Source organism: Chlorocebus sabaeus, chromosome 24 (assembly GCF_047675955.1).
Source record: "Chlorocebus sabaeus isolate Y175 chromosome 24, mChlSab1.0.hap1, whole genome shotgun sequence".
NCBI lineage: Eukaryota > Metazoa > Chordata > Mammalia > Primates > Cercopithecidae > Chlorocebus > Chlorocebus sabaeus.
Window position 1 is genome coordinate 49,272,905 of NC_132927.1, and position 24,110 is coordinate 49,297,014.

General features: G+C 48.6%; 1 protein-coding gene and 1 pseudogene across 6 annotated transcripts in view; one reads left to right on the top strand and one right to left on the bottom strand.

Annotated features, from left to right (window-relative positions):
* DCAF4 (DDB1 and CUL4 associated factor 4) overlaps positions 1-24,110 on the top strand; it is a 43,130-nt gene that overhangs the window by 173 nt on the left and 18,847 nt on the right. For 4 of the 6 annotated variants that reach the window (XM_073011134.1, XM_073011135.1, XM_007987183.3 and 1 more), the window contains exons 2-8: positions 10,948-11,047; positions 12,718-12,818; positions 13,136-13,293; positions 14,957-15,036; positions 16,183-16,285; positions 19,696-19,839; positions 20,938-20,987. In XM_073011134.1, coding sequence (XP_072867235.1) covers positions 10,956-11,047; positions 12,718-12,818; positions 13,136-13,293; positions 14,957-15,036; positions 16,183-16,285; positions 19,696-19,839; positions 20,938-20,987 — 728 coding nt within the window. In that variant the 5' untranslated portion in view covers positions 10,948-10,955. Of the gene's footprint in view, positions 1-100; positions 358-10,947; positions 11,048-12,717; positions 12,819-13,135; positions 13,294-14,956; positions 15,037-16,182; positions 16,286-19,695; positions 19,840-20,937; positions 20,988-24,110 lie in introns of those variants that run through there. The other 2 variants (XM_007987184.3, XM_007987189.3) reach the window with 2 other exon arrangements.
* On the bottom strand, positions 2,728-3,220 carry LOC103229294 (large ribosomal subunit protein eL36-like; annotated as a pseudogene).

Consider the following 24,110-nt stretch of genomic DNA (forward strand, 5'->3'; position numbering starts at 1 on the left):
AGGGCTGCCGCGCGCCCGCTGCAGAGCTCAGGGTGGGAGACGGGTGCGGCGAGGAAGGCCAGGGAAAGGGGCGGGGAGGGGCGGGGAGGAGCGAGCACGTGGAACGCCGGTGCCACCGGGCCTAGGTGGCAGCTGGGGCAGGGCGCTCAGCCCGTTCGGGGACGCGTGGGGCCCTCCGGCCGGAACAGCGCTACAACCGTAAACACGCAGGGAGGGCAGCCCGAGTGTCGCCGCTGAGGGCGTTTCTCTAAGCGCTTCTCTAAGCCCTGCTGCTGAAGGCCCCACCAGACACCTGGCGGGGGCCGGGCTGCAGGCCTTGGGGCGGTGTCCCCGTGAATGTTCAGTTCAGCATAACAGGTAAGGCGTGGCTGACGCTTACGAAGTGGCCGGCACTATGCTGGCTGCTTCACAGGCACTACGTTTTCCCAGCACCAGCGCTATGATGTGCTTGTCAGACGCAGAAAGGGGTGCAGTTTGGTTGTCCGTGAGGGGTAGCGAACGAACTAGCAAGTGGTGGAGCCTGGGTTTGACCCTTGCCTTCACTCTGAGTTGTGTGTTAAAGAGCAAGCCAGCTCTTCCACGCCTCGTGGGTTCCCCGGGGGCTTCAGAAACCAAGACACCTTTCACCATGGTGTTCTACAGGCATTGTCTTGTGACTCCAGCGGCGCAGCCAGAAGCAAAGAAAACTGAGGGGACAGCTTCCTAGAGGAAACAGTTCCAAAGTCCTAAACTCTGATTTTAAATAACGATAGAAATTAGAGTTGAGGTGATGTTTTGTGGGTAACCAGGCCTGGGGGTCCTACCAACAGAGGTGGAATCCCTGTTCCACCATTTAGCTTACGCTGGGTATGGTACCTAGCCCTCTAAGCCTGTTTCCTCATTTGTAAAATAGGATTGAAAATACCAACTCAGGGTGGGGCGTTAGTACAAAGCCTGCTGCCTGAATTATTTCTTAAATAAATGTTAACAGAAAACTTTGTTGTTTTTTAAGTCAGCCGTCCAAAATGTTGTTGTTTTACAATGAACAACTCTTAAATGCTGGGACTACAGGCATGCACCACCAGACCCAGCTAATTTTTAAATTATTTGTAAAAACAGGGCCGGGGAAGGGAGTGGTGTCTCACTATGTTGCCCAGGCTGGTCTTGAACTCCTGGGCTCAAGCAATCCTCCCACCTCGGCCTCTCAAAGTGCTGAGACTTTAGAGGCGTGAGCCACCGCCCTGGCCTGTAGAAGCTACTTTGTATTCAGCTTTACAAACCAGTGGAGTTAGCGTTTTGCACACTACGGCCTGCTGGTGTGCAGACTTTTTTTTTTTTCCTTTTTGATACGGAGCTTCGCCCTTGTTACCCAGGCTGGAGTGCAATGGCGCGGTCTCGGCTCACCGCAACCTCCGCCTCCCGGTTTCAAGGGATTCTCCTACTTGAGCCTCCCGAGTAGCTGGGACTACAGGCATGCACCACCAAGCCTGGCTAATTTTTTCTATTTTAGTAGAGACAGGTTTTCACCATGTTGGCCAGGATGGTCTCATCTATCTCCTGACCTTGTGATCCGCCCACCTCCCAGAGTGCTGGGATTACAGGCATGAACATCGCGGCCCAGCCAGTCTACAGACTCTTAACAAAATTCTCCTGTTGTTGGATATCTAGGATGTTTCTCACTTTAACTATCACAGCATGGTGTAGTAAACATCATATATATGTGTAGTTTATATATAAATATATACATATGATGTATACTACACCATGCTGTGATATTTCACATACCCTAAAATTCACTTTTTAAAAAGGGTTCAATCCGGTGGCCTTTTTTTTTTTAATTGGCAAGATTGTGCAACCATCACCGCTGCCTAATCATCCGCCCAGAATCAACCCCGCAGCCCCAGGATACCCCAGTCTCTGAGCCGCGGTTGTTGGGCTCTAGTCCAGGGCCCCTAACCATGTGCTAAACAAGATGGTGAGGCCCTGCCTAGAAATCAGAACAGCCCCGAGGCCTCCAAACCGGAGAGCCCCGCGGGGAGATGGAGCCCCTCCCCCATTCTGAGCTTTGGCCTCGTGCTAAGGCTGGACCTACCCCCTGTGCTGTCAAGCCTACCTCCCGGGGGAGGCAAGGCCAGTCCCGAAGTGTGCCATCCCCCACACTTGGCTCCCGAGCTGGCCAGTGTTGGGGGGCGGGGCCCAGCACTGCGGGTGGCGTGGAAGCCCGGGGCTGCCGCCTACTGGGTGTAGCGCACCCGTCGCCCCTCGCCTCCTCTGGGCCTGCGCCTTGGGCCTGTTGAGGCCAGGCCTGGAATGGTGCCCTGGAAGCAGGTAAGAGCCTGTAATTCCGGAAGCTGCGGGCTCTCAAAGCAGACACCATTTTGGAGACCGGTGCAAAAATATTTGCCGCTTGTGTGTGGAAAACTGCAAGACTGTGAGAGAGAGCCGACCTTCTCGTGCATGAACCTTTATAGAAGGTGGTTCACATATTCTGTACGCTACATACGCATACGCTGGGCACATACTGGCTCGCTGTGTTAAATCTCAGAATTGCTGCCGCGCGTGGTGGCTCACGCCTGGCATCCCAACACTGCGCCGAGGCGGGAGGATCGCTGGAGGTCAGAAATTCGAGACCAGCCTGGGCGGCTACAAAGCGAGACCCCGTCTCTACAAAAATATTTTTTATTTTTATTTTATTTTATTTTTCTATCAAGCTGTTTTTTATTTCAAGGAGAGGGCAGGGGAGGGGGCTCAGTCTTTCTTGGCGGCGGCTTCCCTCATGGCGGCCAGTACCATGCTGAGCTCCTCCTGCTTTCTCTTGGCACGGATGTGCGTCCCCACCCTTTTCTTGATGAACTTGAGGGCCCGTTTCTCCTTGGAGACCTTCAGTAACCCCATGGCGCGCAGCTCCTACGGGGTGAAGCCACACACCTCCTGGATCATGTCCCGCACAAACTTGGTGTGTTTGCTCTGACGCCCGCGGCGGCGGCTGTGCCTGGGCTTGCTCACGTTCTTGGTCACCTTGTGGCCATTGTTGAGGCCCACGGCCATAGGGTAGCGCAGAGCCATGGCTGCTACTCTCCAATGGCGCCGTGGCGGAAGGCCAAAAATGTTTTTTAAATTAGCCTGGTGTGGTGGCACTCACCTGTAATTCCGTCTACTCCGAGGTGAGGCAGGAGGACGGCTTCAGCCGGGGAGATGGAGGTTGCTGTGAGCGGAGATCGCGCCACTGCACTTCAGCCAAAAGGAGAGTAGGAGGGAATAAGTAAATAAAATTAAATAAAGTGGTATCTCACTGTGGTTTTGATTTGCATCTACCTAAGGACTAATGATGTTGGGTATCCTTTCATGTGCCAGTTGGCTACTTGTGTAGCTTCTTTTTTTTTTTTTTTTTTTAGACGGAGTTTCACTCTTGTCGCCCAGGCTGCAATGCAGTGGCACCATCTCGGCTCACTGCACCCTCCACCTCCTGGGTTCAAGCGATTCTTCTGGCTCAGCCTCCCAAATAGCTGGGACCACAGGCTCCCGCCACCAAACCGAGCTAATTTTTGTATTTTGTATTTTGAAACATGCGATTTCACCATGTTGGTCAGGCTGGTGTCGAACTCCTGTCCTCGAGTGATCCACCCGTCCCAGCCTCCCAAAGTACTGGGATTACAGGCGTGAGCCACTGTGTCTGGCCCTAACTAGTGTCTTTTGATGCACGGAAGTTTTCAATTTTGATGAAGCCCAATTTGTGTGTGTGTGTGTGTGTGTGTGTGTGTGTGTGTGTGTGTGTATGCGTGCGCGCACTTTGAGTGTCTTATTTGAGAAATCATTGCCTAATCAAGATCATGATGATTTATACCTTTGTTTCCTTCAAAGAGTTTTATAGTTTTAGATCTGAATCCATTTGGGTTCATTTTTGACCCATATAGTATGAAGTAGGGATCCAAATACATTCTTTTGCAGTTTGATATTCAAATGTCCCAGCAGTTGAAAAGACACTTCTTTCTTTAGTTGAATGGTCTTGGCACCTCGACGAAAACCAGTTGACCATAGATAGGCATATGGGTTTATTTCTGGTCTCAATTCTACTCCATTGATCTATACTTCTATCCATATGCCAGTAACATGGTGTCTTGTTTACTGTAGCTTTGTAGTGAATTTTGAAATTGGGAGGTGTGAGTCCTCCCAACTTTGTTCTTTTTCAAAATTATTTTGAGTATTCTGGGTCCCTTGCATAATATGAATTTAGGATCTGCTTATCCATTGCTTAAAAAAAGGCATTTGGAATTTTGATATGGATTGCATTAAATCTGTAATTTCTGTCAACAGTGTTTTATAGTTTTCTGTGTACATGCCATACATTAATTTTGTTAAATATATTCCTAAGTACTTTTTCTCTCTCTCTTTTTTTTTTTTGTAACTGAGCCTGAGCAGGACCAGAGGAGTACTTTATTCTTTTTGATGCCATTGTAAATGTAACTTTTCTTTAATATTCAGGCTGTTCATTGCTAGTGTACAGAAATACAGCTGGTTTTTCTATATTGCTCTTGTATCCTGCAACCTTGCTGAACTCATTTATTAGGTCCGGTAGCTTTTTGATGGATTCTTTAGGATTTTCTGTATATAAGATCATGTTTGGTCACCTTTTATTTCTTTGTCTTGCCTAATTGCCTATCTAAAACTTCCACTACAATGTTGAATAGATGTAGTGAGAAACAACATCTTTGTCTTGTTCCTGACCATAGAGGGAAAACTTTGTCTTTGGCCAGTAAGTATGATGTTAGGTGTGGGTGTTTTGTAGTTGCCCCTTATCAGGTTGAGGAAACTACCTTCTGTTTCTAGTTTGAGTGTTTTTTTAATCATGAAAGGATGTTGCATTTTGTCCAGTGCTTTTTCTGTGTATCAACTGAGAAAATCATGTGAGGTTTTCCCCATCAATTAATACGGTGTATTATATTGATTGATTTTCATATGTTGAAACAACTTTATATTTCTGAGATAAATCCCACTTGGTCATGGTATATAATCCTTTTTATACGCTCCTGGATTTCACTTGCTAGCGTTTTGTTGAGGATTTTTGCGTCTCTATATTCATAACACATATTGACCTATATTTTTCTTTTCTCTTTTTTTTTTTTTCTTTTTTTTTTTTGAGAGACAGAGTCTTGCTCTATTGCCCAGGCTGGAGTGCAGTGGCATGATCTTGACTCACTGCAACCTCTGCCTCCCGGGTTCAAGCGATTCTTCTGCCTCAGCTTCCCAAGTAGCTGAGACTATAAATGTGCACCACCATACCTAACTAATTTTTTGTATTTTAGTAGAGACGAGGTTTCACTCTATGTTGGCCGGGCTGGTCTTGAACTCCTGACCTCAGGCGATCTGCCTGCCTCGGCCTCCCAAAGTACTGAGCTTACAGGCATGAGCCATTGCACCCAGCCTTGACCTGTATTTTTTTTCCTATATCTTTGTCTGGTTTTGGTAACAGGGTAATACTGGCCTTATAAAATGATTCGGAAAAATGTAGTAAATATCTTGGAATTATTTTTGGAGGATCAGTTCCCAGAAGGAAGGCACGTACATTTATAAGTTACTTGATAAATATTGTCCAATCATTTTCCAAAAAACCAAATTGTGTTTATTTATTGTTTGAGATTAACATTGTCTTGGCAGAATAGTAGTCTCTTAGAAATTATAATTCTTTATGCCTTGAGGTACTTAAAAGTTTCTCTGAAAGACAAAGACAAGCCCAACCTTCTGAAACACACCTGATTTTAACATCTAGAGCAGCTCCAAAGGTACTAGATGCATCATGTTACCAGCAAATTGTTTTTGAGTGCTTCCTACATAGAGCAGGGTTTTTCAGCTTTAGCACTATTTTGGGCCAGGTAACTCGTGTTGTTTTTGAGATGGAGTCTTGCTATGGTGCCCACACTGGTGTCAAACTCTGGACTCAAGCCATCCCACCTCAGCCTCCCAAGTAGTTGGAACTGTAGGTATGAGCCATCACAACCAGCTGAATAATTTTTTCTTTTTTCTGTCTCTTTTTTTTTTTAAATGTTTGTTTGAGACAGGATCTTGCTGTGTTGCACAGGCTGGTCTTGAACTCCTAGGCTCAAGCAGTCCTCCTGCCTCGACTTCCCGAGCAGCTGGGATTACAGTCATCAGCCACTGCACCCAGCCCTGGATAATTCTTACTGAAGAATGTATGGAAGCTGCCCTGTGCATTGTAGGGTGGTTGGCAGCATCCCTGGCTTTTACCCACTAGGTGCTAGTAGCAGCCTACCCCTCCTTCTCCCAAGTTGTGACAAACAAAAATGTCTCCAGACGTTGCCACATGTCCCCTGGTGGGCAAAATAGTCCTTAAGAAGCACCGATCTACAAACTGTGATGCATACTGGGTTTTATATTATTACTAGATAAAATTGTCTCTAATGGCCGGGCACGGTGGCTCACGCCTGTAATCCCAGCACTTTGGGAGGCCGAGGTGGGCAGATCACTAGGTCAGGAGTTCGAGACTAGCCTGGCCAATATGGCAAAACCCGTCTCTACTAAAAATACAAAAATTAACCAAGCATAGTGGCGCATGCATGTAGCCCCAGCTACTCGCGAGGCTGAGAGAGAAGAATCACTTGAGCCCAGAAGGCAGAGGTAGCAGTGAGCCGAGATTGTGTCACCATATCCTTGTTACTTTCAAGTGTGTCTCTTTAGGCTCAGTTTCTCTCTGTATTATCAGACCCGTATTTCCCATTGCCTGCATCTTGAGATTGATTTGTTCAAAATCAGACTTACTCTCCTTTTCCCAAAGTGTTCTTCCTTTATTCTTAGTCTCCCTGCTCATGACTTTACCAGTTATTCACTTAACCTTTCTCAACTCCTCTCTCCACCTCTCCCATGAAATTCGCTGCCTAAATCAAAATCCAGGCTCTGCTATCCCACATACCATGTCCATAATGTGTAAGTGAGTTTATCTCACCTGGGTTGCTGCTGCAGTTCTTACCGTCACCTTCTTCCCCATGCCACTGCCTTTCAGGTGCCCTTTCTTAGCAGCCCTAATCATGTCACTCCTCGCCCACCCAGAGTCCTCGTGACCATGCCCTGTGTGCCTCTGCAGGTTCATCCCCCCAATTTCTTGAACTTCAGGCTCTGGCCATACCAGATGGCCTACAGGCCCGCCGCCCCCGCTGCCTTTTTTTTTTTTTTTTTTTGTGACAGAGTCTTGCTCTGTCGCCCAGGCTGGAGTGCAGTGGCACTATGTCAGCTCACAGCAACCTCCACCTCCCGGGTTCAAGCGATTCTCCTGCCTCAGCCTCCCAAGTAGTGGGGATTGCAGGCACCCACCACCATGCCCGTGTATTTTTAGTAGAGACGGGGTTTCATCATGTTGGTCAGGCTGGTCTCGAACTCCTGACCTCAGGTGATCCGCCTGCCTCAGCCTGCCAAAGTGCTGGGATTATAGGCGTGAGCCACCGCACCCGGCCTAATTTTTGTATTTTTAGTAGAGATGGGGTTTCGCCATGTTGGTCAGGCTGGTCTCAAACTCCTGACCTCAGGTGATCGCCCACCTTGGCCTCCCAAAGTGCTGAGATTACAGGCGTAAGCCACTGCTCCAGGCTTCCCTGACATTTTCATTCTTCAGACTGCACTTACCTCCCTCCCCCACCTCCAGCCCAGACACGTGGAGCAGTCACTCCCTTCTCTCCCACCACACCTGGAGAGACCTGGGTCTGTACCCTTATTCTGCGCTGCAGGGGTTGGTCTGTGCATCTGTCTCCCATATTAAACAATCAGTGCCTCGAGACCAGGGAGCACAGCTTATTATCTCTGCCCACTCCCTAGCGCCTCACATGGAGTGGGCGCTCTGTAAATGTGTGCGGAGTAGTAAATGGAAATAACCCAGAGCAGAAAGAAGCTACTTGGGACTTAAAGTAGCCACAGGTTTCGTTTTGCTTTGCTTCAGTTCAGCAAAAATTTGCTAAGCACCAACTAGGTCATGGATGCTAGGAATAGAAAAAAGAACAAAGTAAGATGTTTGCCTTATAGAATTCACCTCACATCCAGTATAAGATGGGAGTATGAACAAAGAGTCATGCAGAGTGATGAGTGCAAGCATGGACTGTAAAGCGGCCGTAGAGAGTGAACTATGTTTGTGTTTGGGGAAGACACACTCCCCACCCCTGAACAGGCTTCTTAAAAGTACTAGAAAGGTACTGTGTTCGTACTAGCCTTTAAACTCTTTCTGTATTTGGAAGGCTTTATTAGTGTGACTTTTTAAATGATTTTTTTCTTTTTCTTTTTTTTTTCTTTTTTTTTTTGAGACGGAGTCTCGCTCTATTGCCCAGGCTGGAGTGCGATGGTGCAATCTTGGCTTACTGTAGCCTCCGCCTCCCAGATTCAAGCGATTCTCCTGCCTCAGCCTCCCAAGTAACTGGGATTACAGGCACCCGCCACCACGCCTGGTGAATTGTACTTTTAGTAGAGACGGAGTTTCACCACGTTGGCCAGGCTGATCTCGAACTCCTGACCTCAGGTAATCCACCCGCATCGGCCTCCCAAAGTGCTGGGATTACAAACGTGAGCCACCACACCTGGCCTTTAAAAGGATTTTTGCCCAACCTCAACAACTATATTACTTGATGTTGGCAGGCCCCCTTACCGGATTGAAGTGCCTGTACCTGGGGCCTATATGAGTTGGAGTGAACACATGCTCTCCCTGGCCCAAATTGGCACTTGTCAGTGCTTTTCTCATCAGCTGTGTCCTGCTGATTGTGCAGCCGCCTGTTGAGGATAATGGTGTGAGTGGGACACGGTCCTGCCTCCTGTGGGTGATCTGAAGTCTGACTCACTAATTCGTGTGTTCCTTGCTGTATTCATGCACTGTTACATAATTAAACAAATTAGAATCATTTCATATACAGAACATGCACTCTAAAGGAATTTTGACCTTTTTCTAGAGTTGGTAATAATAATAAGCTTTATGTCAGTAGGGCTTATTTCTCCTATCAGTCTTTTTCTTTTTTTGAGATGAGGTCTCACTATGTTGCCCAGGCTGGTCTCAAACTCTGGGCTCAAGCAATCCTCCCACTTCAGCCTCCCAAAAGTGCTGGAATTATAGGCATGAGCTACCGCATGCAGCCATTTTCCTACCAGTCTTAACACTGGCCACACGTGCTTCCCTTCCTGTGCACAGTGCCTTTCAGGTGTAACTTAACTATTAATAAATACAACTGTATTCTTTAGCTGGGGTATAAGATAACTGATCCATAGGGAAACCCACACATGGTGTTCAGGAGCCATTGTTTAGGACGATTAATAAGATAAAAATTTGGGGGCCAGGCTTGGTGGCCCATGCCTGTAATCCCAGCACTTTGGGAGGACGAGGCAGGTAGATTACATGAAGCCAGGAGTTCTTGAACAGCCTGGCCAACGTGGTGAAACCCCGTCTTCACTAAAAATACAAAAATTAGCCAGGTGTGGTGGCGGGTGCCTGTAGTACCACCTACTTTGGAGGCTGAGGCAGGAGAATTGCTTGAACCCGAGAGGCAGAGGTTGCAGTGAGCTGAGATGGCGCCACTACATTCCAGCCTGGGCAACAGAGCAAGACTCCATCTCAAAACAAACAAACAAACAAACAAAACCAAACACACACATTTGGGCTGCAGGAGCAGGGATATTACTTTCAGAGAAGAGAAATTTAGACAGGCAAAAGAGCAGATCGGGGGTTAGGGAGAAATCATGAACTCACTTTTGAACCTGTTGGATCTGCGGAAATAGGAAGCAGCATATAGGAACTTACTAGGGTTGGAGCTGCATCTGCATTGGTAGATGAGATGGTGTTAAGTCTGAAAAGAAGAGATCTAGGACAGAACAGTGGGAAGCACACACAGGGTGTGTGACCCAGGAGAAATGAGCAAAGGATTCATTTAGCAAGAAGAAAACCAAGAGAAAGATATTACAGAAGCCAAAGGAAGAATGTAGCCTCCTGGTGCCGCACGTTGCAGGAATACGGGCTAAAAAGAGACCACTCACTTTGGCAAGTAGGTGATCACGAGCAAGAGCATTTTAGCAGAAAGGCGAGGAGAGAGGAAGCTTGGCTGCAGTGGGTTGAGGAATATTGGGAGATGAAGACACTGAGTTCATGGATATAGACTATTCTTTCAGAATATGCCCATTCTTTTTGGATTAGAAATGGAACACTAACAAATGAAAAACCTGGGCATGTTTTTAAGCTGAGATAAGGAGAAGGAGACATTAACATGTAGAAACAGATGTCTGCAGTTCCTGGGGAGGAATGAGATCAATAGCCAGGTGGGATGGGTCTGCTTTTTGAAAAGGAGCAGTGATACCTGTTGTCCAAGACAAGGAAGAAGACAATTATTAAAGCAGGTATTTGTGGAGCAGAAGGGAGTGAAGTTAGGGGGATTCATGCCTAGCAACGTTTCTTTTCTTTTTTTTTTTTTTCTGAGATGGAGTCTCACTCTGTCGCCCAGGCTGGAGTGCAGTGGCGCGATCTCGGCTCACTGTAAACTCCGCCTCCCAGGTTCCAACGATTCTCCTGCCTCAGCCTCCTGAGTAGCTGGGATTACAGGTGCACGCTACCACTCCTGGCTAAGTTTTGTATTTTTAGTAAAGACGGAGTGTCACTATGTTGGTTAGGCTGATCTCGAACTGATCTCATGATCCACCCGCCTCAGCCTCCCAAAGTGCTGGAATTACAGGCATAAGTCACCGTGCCCAGCCGTCCCTATTTCTGTGGAGTAGGGAGCTATGTGGTCAACGAGGGGTGACAGGAAGGAAGTGGGAAGGATGTTGGGAGAGCGCTGGAGGCAGCCCTTCCCGGGTAAGGCTTGGTATGGCAAATCTGATGATAACCCAGGGTGGGCCAGCCTTTTGCTGGTGCTGAACATGAAGCAGCTGTCAAGAAGCAAACAGAAAAGCCCACGCCCACGCACGGAGATCCATGGAATTTTTGTTTTTCTCTTTTAGGAACAGAAATGAATAAAAGTAGCTGGCAGAGTAGAAGAAGACATGGGAGAAGAAGCCACCAGCAGAACCCTTGGTTCAGACTCCGTGATCCTGAAGACAGGCAAGTGTGCTGCTCTGGGGAGCCACTTTTGCCCAGTGTGCTTCTGGCATTGTATGCATGGCATGTCACACGCTCACAGGCATGGAGATCACCAGGGGGCTCGTCCCAATGCAGGTTCTGATTCTGTGGGTCTGAGGGGTCTTGAGGAGAGCCTGCCTTCCTAACATGCTCCCAGGGCATGTGGCTGTGGTGGGCCAGCCCACCACACTGAGTAATGAGGGGAGTGGACCACTCTCTGTTCTTTCCTACGCGACCACGACCTCCGGCCAGGGCATTCGCCATAAGGCTGGAGGTAGACGTTATCTGATACAGCTGGAAAACTGTTTCTCTATTTTGTAGACTTTTTATGAAAATACCTTTGTGGAAACCAAATTTTATTCAGCCTAAGTCTTGGACAAGGATATACACCCATGCTTCACTTAACGAGGGGGAATGCATTCTGAGGAATATGTTATTAGGCTGTCATGTCACGCAAACATCATAGCACATACTTAACACAAACCTACATGGTACAGCCAGCCACACACCTAAGCTATATGGGTGTAGCCCATTGCTCCTAGGCTGCAAACCTGTGCAGCATCTGACTACTGAATGCGAGAGGCAGGCAGGACACAGTGGTATTTGTGGATCTCAACATAGAAAAGATACAGTAAAGATAGGGTATATAAGTTTTTTTTTAAATGGTATACCTATATATGACACTTCCTGTGAATAGAGCTTGCAGGACTAGAAGTCAGTGAGAGTGATGAGTGAACACAAAGGCTTAGGACATTATACTAGTATAGACTTTAAAACACTGTACGCCAGGCTACATTACATTTATTTATTTCCTTAAGAGATGAGGTCTCACTCTGTTGCTCAGGCTGGTCTCAAAGTCGTGAGCTCAAAGTCCTGAACCACCACGCCAGGCCAAGGCAACATTAAATGTATTTTTAAAATAAAGTTGGCTGGGCCGGGCGTGGTGGCTGACGCCTGTAATCCCAACACTTTGGGAGGCCAAGGCAGGCGGATCACTTGAGGTCAGGAGTTTGAGACTAGTCTGGCCAACATGGCGAAACCCCCTCTCTACTAAAAATACAAAAATTATCTGGGTGGCATGGCACACGCCTCTACTACATCCTTCAGCCTATAATTCCCACAGAAGCTACTCGTGAATTTACACGTCAAGTGTTTTAGCCACGGCTCTATCCCAGTGTTACTAACTAATCAACTCTGTCCCCCAAACCCAATTTTTCTGTCTGTAAGATTGTGTAGTCAAGTAAAAGTTAAACTCTTCATGCTACTGAATCCAATAAAGAATGAAATTCACCTAACCTTGTAACTGCCGTTGTGCTGACAAATGAGCCCAGCTGGTAAAATTCTTATTGGCAGAGATTTCTATTTTTTCTTTTAATCTGGAAAATTCCACAAGACCTCACAAAATGCTTAAGTGAGAAAGTAAGAAGAGCGAATCACTGACATCTGTTCTCTTTTAACGAAAGAAAAAAGAGTGAAAAACCAAAACCTTGCCCTATTTTGTTGTATTTGCAAGAGGAGATCAGTGCTTCTCAAGTAATCAGAAAGGTCAGAGATCAGAGGTGAAGGTTGCAGAACTGCCCGAATGGACCCCCAGTCAGAATGCCTGGAACTCAAGCCCTGGGCTCCAAGTTAACACAGCTGTGTGTCAACAGGTCGGACTCCCAGGCAGCACAGTCGGCTCAGGATTCCAGCCACGGTGATGATGAGTCTCCGTCGACCTCGTCTGGCACAGCTGGGGCCTCCTCTGTGCCGGGTAAGGCCACTTGCTGGGTGAGACTCCTGGCCCCTGCGCACAGGGAAGGCTGAGACCCATTCCTGGCTCGGAAGGAGTTCCAGGAGCAAATTGAAACACTCAGGGAGGGAGCTGGGTGCATCAGGAATGGTGGTCCTGAGGCAAACCGCCTCCCCCAGGACTGAGCACAGTCCAGGATGTTGCTTGACAAGGCAGCTCATCCCCGCTCTCAGAAAAGACAGGCAGCCATGAGGTGGGGGGACAGGCCACTGGGCACCCAACTCAGGTGGTCAGTTCACAGTGGTTGAAATGGATGCATTTAATTTTTTTGTGTAAAGAGCTACCTGGGTTTTACTTTGACCCTGAAAAGAAACGCTACTTCCGCTTGCTCCCTGGACATAACAACTGCAACCCCCTGACGAAAGAGAGCATCCGGCAGAAGGAGATGGAGAGCAAGAGACTGCGGCTGCTTGAGGAAGAGGACAAGCAGAAAAAGGTGGGCTCCTCACCCCTTCGCCCCCCTGTCCTCTGCTCCTGCCAGCACCTGTCCATCCACTGTTGAAAAGGGTGCCAATTAGATGCCCCTGCAACAGTTAGCAGAGGCACTTTAGGGGGTGTGGCCCCAGCTTTTCCCTGACAGAAAGAAGACAAGAATAAGAACAGCCAAGAGCCCCCTCCTTCCATCCCCATTTTCTTCTTTGCTAAGTTTTTTCAGCAGTTATTTATTTATTTATTTATCTTTTTGAGATGGAGTTTCACTTTGTTGCCCAGGCTGGAGTGCAGTGGCATGATGTCAGCTCAGCGCAACCTCTGCCTCCCAGGTTCAAGCAATTCTCCTGCCTCAGCATCCTGAGTAGCTGGGACTACAGGCACGTCCCACCATGCCCAGCTAATTTTTTTATTTTTAATAGAGACAGGGTTTTACCATGTTGTCCAGGTTGGTCTTGAACTCTTGACTTCAAGTGATCTGCCCGCTTCGGCCTCCCAAAGTGCTGGGATTATAGGTGTGAGCCACCGCGCCCAGCCTTCTTCAGCAGTTCTGTTTTGTCATTCCTGAAGGAATCTTGGGAGGCAGTGTGATACAGTTTTTTGGTTTTTGGGGTTTTTTTTGAGACAGGGTCTAACTCTGTCGCCCAGGCTGGAATGCAGTGACACCGTCTTGGCTCACTGCAGCCTCTGCCTCCCAGGTTCAAGTGAGCCTCCTGCCTCGGCCTCCCAAGTAGCTGGGATTGCAGGTGCCTGCCACCATGCCCAGCTAATTTTTGTATTTTTTTGTAGAGATGGACTTTCACCATGTTGGCCAGGCTGGTCTTGAACTCCTGGCCTCAAGTGATCCGCCCACCTTGGCCTCCCAAAGTGTGGGATTAGAGGTGTGGGCCACCATGCCCGACCCAGCTTTCTATTTTAAATAGAAGACCAGGATGCATGGTTTGGAATACAGGCCATCTTGACACAGGTCTAGATGCTAGCATATTTTGTTGTCAAGGTAGGCAATGGAACGTATAGTTCCAGCCTTGGGTCACCACAGGTGGAATGGAAAGTGGTGCAGGCCTGTTTGCAGTCCCATTGCTGCACTCTTGCACCTGGTGGCTTCATCCCCCTGGGTGTATGTGGATGGAGAACATGGCAGAGTTGAGGAGCAGACTTTCCTGCTCACAATTTTTTTTTTTGTGACGGAGTCTCGCTCTATTGCCCAGGCTGGAGTGCAGTGGTGTGATCTCGGCTCACTGCAAGCTCCGCCTCCTGGGTTCAAGCCATTCTCCTGCCTCAGCCTCCCAAGTAGCTGGGACTACAGTCGCCCGCCACCACACCCAGCTAATTTCTTTTTGTATTTTTAGTAGAGACGGGGTTTCACCATGTTAGCCAGGATGGTCTCCATCTCCTGACCTTGTGATCCGCCCGCCTCAGCCTCCCAAAGTGCTGGGATTACAGGCGTGAGCCACCGCGCCCGGCCTTCGCCCACACTTTCTTGTGCTGGGCCTTTCCTCTTGCCAAGGACAGGAGACTTGGAAAGGATACCATTGGATTTTTATGCATAAAATTTCTGCCAATTTAGTGCCTATTTCCTTTATTGCGTCCTGTGGAACAAAAAACATTCTCCATTATCCCATAACAAATAAATCTTCATTGAATTGTTCTCTTTTTTGTAATAAATCTAGATTGCCAGGATGGGATTTAATGCATCTTCCATGCTCCGAAAAAGCCAACTGGGTTTTCTCAACGTCACCAATTACTGCCAGTAAGACAATGCCTCTTTGTTATGTTTTCTTCATGAATGTTCTTTTCCTGTTTCTTATTTTCACGGTACAAGAATTCAATCTGGACAGACCATGTGGCTACCCCGTGAGGCACCTGCACAGTTGAGGGGCTCCAGTTCAGAGCCTGCCTTCTGCTGCTGAAACCCACCCTGAGAAAGCTGTTCTCTCTAGACTGAAGGAGAGGGACTCTTGCAGGAGGCTAGGGAGAGAGGATGGGGACGTAGGCAGAGATGTCTGTTCTCTGGTACTCATAAGTCATTCTAGTAGAAGATCCTACAACTTCATTCCCATGACATTTCTGCATGCTTCTTTCCCTTCTAATGAGTTGTCACCAAAAATGGGGCATTAAATGGATGTGTGTGTACTAAACTTTATCCAAGTACTTATGATGTCTGATACAATTCTAACTAAAACCCTGTGAGATGGGCCGATACTTTCCCCCATTTCCTGAGGAAGAGACTAGGGCTCAGAGTGGAGTGATTTGCTCAAGGTAAAGCTAGAAGTGGGGAACTGTCTGACTCCAACACCTGAGCGCCCAACCGTGCATCTCCTGCCCCCACTGTACATGCGTAAGTGAAGAACCCTGCATTTAAGGCAGCTTCCTGGGGCACAGCCCTCGCACCTTGGAGCAGGACCCCTTCAGGGAAGGCCAGAAACACCGTGGGTATCAGGCAGGGTAGGCCCCTCCTCTGTTTTCCTCCTTCTGAGACAGAAAGAGTTAAAACTCTAGTTAGATCTGTTCCTTATCCTGCGAAACAAGAGGCAGCATATCCTGGGGCTCTTCCCAGCAGCAGAGTGCCCTCCAGACCATTGTTTCATCTCCAACACTTTCATCATCTCAGGAGAAGGAACTGAACTGGATGATGCAGGCACAAGTCCCTCTAACTCCCACTGTTTGACTCTGTAAATGGGCCACTCACTTCTTCATTTTCATCTTCCTAAGTGTTCTGTGGAGAAACTCAAATTCAGATAATCTGGGATCTTGCTCAGCTCCATTGCTGAGAAGTACTATGGAGCAGGCTGACAAGAAGAGATGGGCCTCAGGGGGGAGGGAAGGCCAGAGACCCCCAAATCTTCTTCATGCATGTCAGCTACAGCATCCATGCCCCTACCCTCTGTTTCTGCAGTTTAGCCCACGAGCTGCGTCTCAGCTGCATGGAGAGGAAAAAGGTCCAGATTCGGAGCTTGGATCCCTCTGCCTTGGCAAGCGACCGATTTAACCTCATACTGGTGAGTGAAAGGGGGACACCCGTGGATGCCTAGGATGTGAGTACCACCCTCTGGACACTTTGTGGCTTAGTGTTGCCAGTCATCAAACTGGCTCTGGAGAAGCCAACTGCAATGAAAGCAGGTGGCATCTTCTTGGTTGTACGATTTTAACCTGCCTGCTGGCTACCAGCTAGGAGATGCTAAGCTGGCAGGCAGGCTCTGCAGTGACCATCATCACCCCCACATCAGTTCCATCGTTTGACATCAGAGTCTGGACCCAGCCACACCTTGACTAAGAAATTTGACACAGTAACTTCTCCTTGGCTGTGTTGTATATGCAATTAAAAAGGTTCACAGTGGACCAGGGGACATCTAATTCTTCCTGAACTGGGACAGGACTTGGTGGCTAAACCTGCAGCCCAGTATGCCTTTGGTCACTAGAGGGTAGGACTCCTTGCTTGCCGCCCTGGCCTCAGGGGCATCTCCCATCAACGCACCTCCATCACATCATTTGCAGGGGGTGAAAGGCCTTCTCTGGTTTGGGATGGACCCAAGCTGGAGGCCAAGGTCAGCCGCTTAAACCCAGTGGCCAAGGAAATGTTGGCAGAGAGCTAGAGGGTCCACTGCAAACAAAGGTCCCTGACCTCTCGATGGACCACGTAAGAGCAGGGTGTGCCCAGCAAGCCCTGTCCTTCCTGGAGGCTGAGGGAAAGCCAGGGAGAGTGAGACGAGGATACAGAGGCAGGAGCATCTGGACTCGGTCATCTGCTGGCCGGACTGGAGGCCGATGCTAGAGATTGACCCTGGAGGTCAACACTGCATCCTTCTGCCCCAGGAGACCACCACAGCGGGGTCCTTCCATGTGAGGGGTGTTGGGGGTCGGGCCCACATTCTCCCGTGTGGCTTTTCTCTCCATGAGTGCTTGGGGATATGGTTTGACTGAATGAGTGGAATCTTCTGTTGCAGTGGGTTCCCCTCAGTAGTCCCTTCTCTGGGGTAAAGCACATGGGAACAGTGGGGGTCATTGGCGTGTGGGGTCTGGTGATACACAGGCCACTGTTCACAAGCCTGGACACCCCGACCCTCGTGCTTCATCTCTCCTGACCCAGGCTTTACGTGTGGTAGGTCGTCTCCATCACCCAAAGTCACAGTGACCCTGGCTGGCCAGTGGGACCGCAGGGCCGGAGAGTGGCTTGCCACCTGGAGCGCAGTTTTTCAGATCTGAGTCTAGTCTCAGTGATTCTTCTGGGAACATGACTTCTTCCTGGGTAAACTTAACAAAGTTGATACAGTTTCACCAAAACCAGCGTCCAAACCTGTGTGTGGGTCTGTATTTATTAATATATACAAAACACATAACTATGTAGAGTTTTTGCTTTGAAATAGCAATTAACCACATCATGTTTTAAAATGAGAAAAGAAAAGCTTAAAATAGCCCACATCTGGCACAGTGGTTCATGCCTGTAATCTCAGCATTTTGGGAGGCTTCGGCAGGCGGTTCACTTGAGCCCAAAAGTTCGAGAGCAGCCTAGGCAACATGGGTAAACCCTGTCTCTACAAAAAATATAAATTAGCTGGGCATGGTGGTGTGTGCATGTAGTCACAGCTACTCGGGAGGCTGAGGTGGGAGGATCACTTGATCCCAGGAAGTCAAGGCTGCAGTGAGCCATGATTATGCCACTGCACTCCAGCCTGGGCAACCAGATCAAGACTCTGTCTCAAAAGAAAAAACAAAAATAGGGCCAAGTGCAGTGGCTCACACCTGTAGTCCCAGCACTTTGGGAGACCGAGGTGGGAGGATCACTTGAGGTCAGGAGTTCGAGACTGGCCTGACCAACATTGTGAAATCCCATCTGTACTAAAAATACCAAAATTAGCTGGGCATGGTGGTTCACACCTGTAGTCCTAGCTACTCAGGAGGCTGAGGTGAGAGAATAGCTTGAACCTGGGAGGCAGAGGCTTCAGCAAGCTGAGATCATGCCACTGCACTTCAGCCTGGGTGACAGAGTGAGACTCTCTCAAAAAAAAATTAGCCTACATCCTGAGCCAGGCATGGTGCCTCACACCTGTAATCCCAGCTCTTTGGGTGGCTGAGGCAGGAGGATCACTTGAGGCCAGAAGTTCAAGACCAGCCTGGACAACATAGACACTATCTCTACAAAAAAAATGTAAAAGTGGCCAGGCACAGTGGTTCATGCCTGTAGTCCTAGCTGCTCAGGAGGCTGAGGAGAGAAGATCACTTGAGCCCAGGAGTTCAGGGTTATCATGAGCCATGATCATGCCACTGCACTCCAGCCTGGGTGACAACAGTGAGACCCCACCTCTTTAAAAAAAAAAAAAAAATTGCCTACCTTTGCTCAAGCCTGTAATCCCAGCACTTTGGGAGGCCGAGGCGGGCGGCTCACGAGGTCAGGAGATCAAGACCATCCTGGCTAATACAGTGAAACCCTGTCTCTCCTAAAAATACAAAAAAAACTAGGTGGCGGGCGCCTGTAGTCCCAGCTACTCAGGAGGCTGAGGCAGGAGAATGGCGTGAACCCGGGAGGTGGAGCTTGCAGTGAGCTGAGATCGCACCACTGCACTCCAGCCTGGGCGACAGAGCAAGACTCCATCTCAAAAAAAAAAAAAAAAAAAAAAAAAAAGCCTATATTTGTTTTTTTTGTTTGTTTGTTTTGAGACGGAGTCTCGCTCTGTCGCCCAGGCTGGAGTGCAGTGGCCGGATCTCAGCTCACTGCAAGCTCCGCCTCCCGGGTTTACGCCATTCTCCTGCCTCAGTCTCCTAAGTAGCTGGGACTACAGGCGCGTCACCTCGCCCGGCTAGTTTTTTGTATTTTTAAGTAGAGACGGGGTTTCACCGTGTTAGCCAGGATGGTCTCGATCTCCTGACCTTGTGATCCGCCCGTCTCAGCCTCCCAAAGTGCTGGGATTACAGGCTTGAGCCACCGCGCCCGGCAAAAAAGCCTACATTTGAATGCAGTCTTTTTCTGTTGCACATTTTATTCAGTGGGTTTTTTGTTTGTTTTCATGGTGGTAAAAAAAATTAGTGCCTATGTAATAGGAACTAGCATTTTTCCTATTGCTGCACAGCCTTTGTGATGGCACGTGGCACATTCCTCTGGGTGCATGCCAGGACTCTCCCAAACCCACTTCTGAGTGAGGTCCTCATGCAGATCTCAGACTTTCTGGCCATGTCCCCTCACTGCCATTCTCATCCTTCCTCTTGAACTGTTAGATCAGACGTGTACTGACTTTGCCCAGAGATGGCTGCACTGAATTAGGGGAAGTGAGGTCATCTCCACACTCATGGAGAGGAGCTCTCACCCAGTGAAAATGCGCAGAGCATGGGGGCCAGGAGAGACGAGCAGTTCCCTCTTACGTAACCCACCAGGCACAGCCTGGGATGTCACCCACTGCCCCCTTCTCTTCTCCAGGCAGATACCAACAGTGACCGGCTCTTCACAGTGAACGATGTCAAAGTCGGGGGCTCCAAGTATGGCATCATCAACCTGCAAAGTCTGAAGACCCCTACGCTTAAGGTGTTCATGCACGAAAACCTCTACTTCACCAACCGGAAGGTACATTGCCCATCCCTGTAGCCTTGCTGCACACTTGGCCGTGGGGGTAGTTGGCCAAATTCAGGATAGAGGAGAGCAATTGGGGAAGAGGGCAGAGCATGGTTACCTCATTTTTCCATAAGACTTGATTTTTACTTCAGCCTAGGAGTTTCAGACCAACCTGGGCAGCGGAACATGCATGGTGAAACCTCGTCTCTACAAAAAAAAATAATAATTATCTGAGTGTGGTGGTGTGCACCTGTAGTCCCAGCTACTTAGGGATTCGGGGGGAAGTGAGGTGGGAAGATCACCTGAGCCCAGGAGATCGAGGCTGCAGTGAGCCATGATCGTGCCACTGCACTCCAACCTTGGTAACAGAGTGAGACCCTATCTCAAAAAATGGATTTATAGTTGCTCAGAACCCATAGGGAAAGAAAAGGGTCCCAGGAGTTTCTTGTCTTGGAAAAGAAAGTGAAATGAGATGATTAGGGTAGGTTGAAACAGCGCTTCTTTAACTGGTCCTCAGGACTGTCCCTCCAGGGGTCCAGGAGTTGATCAGAAAGGGCCCACACCAGGGCAGAGAGTTCCTTGGACATGGGTGACAGTGACTGTGGCCTGGATAGGAGGGGTCCTGCCCTGTGTGTTGGAGTGATATGTCATCCAGCCAGGCCGCAGCCAGCACTGAGGCTTAAACAAATAAGAGGAGCTTCCTGTCTAGGGAGCAACCTTTAAGTTGCAGTGGGGTGATGGCGGCATCCATGAGAAGCTGTGACTTGCTCTTCAGTTGGGACATAAGCTGCAAGATGGATGCAGGTTGAAATGGCTTCTGGGTGAAGTAAGATACACCTTCAGAGTTAGGCTTATCTCCTACCGTTCAGCCCTACCCAGAGGGTATGCCAGATATACCAAATGTCTCCCTGTGGCTCTGTTGAAGGACTCAGACTTGAGGTTACTTCCTGTCCTGCTCAAGCCCTGCCCTCAGAATGTTTGTTCCAGCCCATTTGAAGAGGAACAAGACCTGAAGAAAGAAGTCACATGCCTGTGTCCCCACAAGTTATTCCACAGGAAAGCATATTACTGTGGAATAACTTTCCGTCTTGCTGTGTGCTTCCTCACCAGGTGAATTCGGTGTGCTGGGCCTCACTCAATCACTTGGATTCCCACATTCTGTATCCTTTGGCAGAGGAAGAGGTTTGGTGGGCAGGCCACACCCTGACGTGGACCTGGGTATCTGTGGGCTTCGTGGCATGGCATCTTAGTGACCAGAGGGCTGGGCCCTTGTGCACTTAAATCTCATGCTTTAGAAAAAAGCGTACCTGAGTAGAACACAAGGATGCCCGTGGAGCACAGAGAAGTAGCTGAGGTCCCATCATGGCTGTTTCTCAAGATGACATTGATGTCAGTGTGTGGCAGACACTCTCTGGGCCTTCACATGCGTGTGGTGGAGACAGGATAGGAACTCGGGCAGTCTGGCTCCAAGGCCGGCCCACTCTGCCACTGTGGCGTGTGACAGGAGGCTCTGGGTTCACGACATAGACCCAGTATTCCTGCCGGAGAGCTGGTGCGGTAGCAGAGGAACAAAGCGGAAAGGAGCAGTACAGCCTTGGGGAGGAAGCCCAGCTCCTCCTGAGGCCAGGAAGGAAAACGGTGGTCAGGAGGGCAGGGTCCTCCTACGGGAAGCTGAGGGCAGGGTCAGGGAGGGGGTTCCTTTGGCAGTGGACTTGAGTCTGTGGGCTCTGGGCCTCAGGTCCCTGCTGGCAACAGCTTTTTAGAGCACTCATCACACTAGTCTTTGCCTTCCTGAGTGAGTGGAGCCACTTTGCTGAGAGCACAGTAGTACAGTGTTGTGGTCCCTGGCCTCTGGTACCCTTGGGGGCTCTTGATATGGCACAAGACTTGATTCACCGAAAGCCACGTGTTAATGACTCTTGTCCTTGGCTCATTCTCATATTAAATGTGTTCTGGAAACAACATGACTACTTGTTGTACTTAACACCTACTTCCTGAGTTGTCGTGAGATTAGCATTAGTTAACTCCTGTGAATGCACCTAGCAGTTCCTGACACATCATTGGTCTTCAACAAGTGATAACTGAATCAGAATCTTTTAAAATTTTATTTGTTTCACAGCACTCTCTTTCAAAGGAGTTTTTTGGTTTTTATTTAATTTTTTTCAGAGAAAGGTGTCTTGCTCCTCATCCAGGCTTGAGTGCAGTGGTGCAATCATAGCTCACTCCAGCCTAGAACTCCTGGGCTCAAGTGATTCTCCTGCCTTAGCCTCCCAAGTCGCTGGGACTATAGCTATGCACCACCACACCCAGCTTACATTTCAAAGGCTTGTAAAGCCTAAATACATTAGCGACCTGATTACAAATTTATGTAAGGCACCAAACTATGTGTGTTCTCCAAATTGAAAATTGTATGTGGCTTTCATTTGATGGGGTTCTGTAGGCTAATGGGACTGACCACCTGTTCCTGTGATGATCTAACCAGAGGGCTAAAGAGGCCAAGCTCTGCAGAGAGCAAAAACAAGAACCTCGCTCTCATTTCCAGTCTTTTAAAACAGCATGGTTTCTCATGTTTCTGTGGGCTAAGGAGAGGGGAAAAAAATCCATGTAATTGGGCTTTAAGGGATGGATGGTCTGTTGTAGCTTCATCGGTGGCTTGCCCTCTGGTGGCAGTTTCTGGTAATCTTCGGGCCTTTGTGCTATAGATTTTTTGTGCTGCTTCAGAAGTTCAGGTAACTTGTTCCCTTTCGAAAAATAGTACTTTGTTCAGACCTGCACTCTGCATTTTCCCTGCAAGAGTGGTGGGGGTTAGATGGAATTCTTTCTACACTTATTGGGCCCTTAGTTAACCTGTGGCCTGTCAAAGGATTAAGTCTTAACGTGGCCCCATAAGTACTCAAAGTTTGAATATAAATCAGCTGAGATTCAGCAACAGTAACTAACATGCACATCCCACTTTCTTCACTTCCGTGCCCTCCAAACCCAGAAGCAAAATAAGTTTATTTGGTGATGCTGTTCCCATTTACAGTTTCAGTACCCTCTCTATCCTGGAGATACTTAACTTGGAGCTTACCACCCAGAGTGGTATGTCACATACACATCACATACTCAGATGGTCAAGAATGTTACCTGGCCAGGCACGGTGGCTCACACCTGTAATCTCAGCACTTTGGGAGGCCACAGTGGGGGGATTGCTTGAGGCCAGGAGTTTGAGACCAGCCTGGGCAATATAGCAAGACCTGCTCTCTACAAAAAAAAAAAAAAATTCTGTTAGCTGAGCATCATGGTGCATGCCTGTAGTTTCAGGTACTCAGGAAGCTGAGCCAGGAGGATCACTTGAGCCCCAGATTTCAAAGCTGCAGTGAGCTGTGATCACACTACAGCACTCCAGCCTGGTTGAAAGAGAGAGACCCTGTCTCTTAAATTAAAAAAAGAAAAAGAAAAGTGGGCACAGTGGCTCATTCCCATAATCCCAGTACTTTGGGAGGCCGAGGCGGTGGATCACTTGAGGTCAGGAGTTCAAGACCAGCCTGGCCACCATGGTGAAACCCCGTCTCCACTAAAAATACAAAAATTAGCCAGGTGTGGTGGCATGCACCTGTAATCCCAGCTACTTGGGAAGTTGAGGTGGGAGAATTGCTTGAAAACCTGGGAGACAGAGGTTGCAGTGAGCCAAGATTGCACCACTGCACTCCAGTCTGGGCGACAGAGCAAGACTCCATCTAAAAATATATATATATAAATAAAATGTTTAAAAGGATTTTGAAAAGGTTACGTGATTGCTTTTCAGATAGTTACGTTTTCCAGTGAGGAATATGTGTGGTCATTCAGACAACACCTATCGAGTGTATGCAGTTGCAAGGAGATGGAGACAGGCAGCTCCACCAGTCTTCAGTGTAGGAGGAAAGCTGCATGCAGGAGGGATTGCAGCCGCCTTCCTGGAGGGAGACATGAGGGCAGGAAGAGGCCAGGGACTCCTAATAGAAGGAGGAGTTGGGAGAAAGCTTGGTATGTTTGGCAGCAGTTTGATATTCATGATGTCTCTGGCTAGGGAGTAGGACCTTTCAAGACCGAATGCTCGCTCAGGGATGTGGGAGGTCCCAGGGGGTTGTGATTGTGGAGTCACCTTTGAAAATGATTCCTTTGGTGGCATTGTTGGGGGATAGACGGGTGAGAGCAAGTCCTCAGACAGAAGCTGCTGCAAGACGGAGAGCGGCAGTGAGGGCGTGAAATGAGGCAGCAGGAGTGGAGGGAAGGGCACCAAGGGGCAGGCGCAGGTCCTAGCC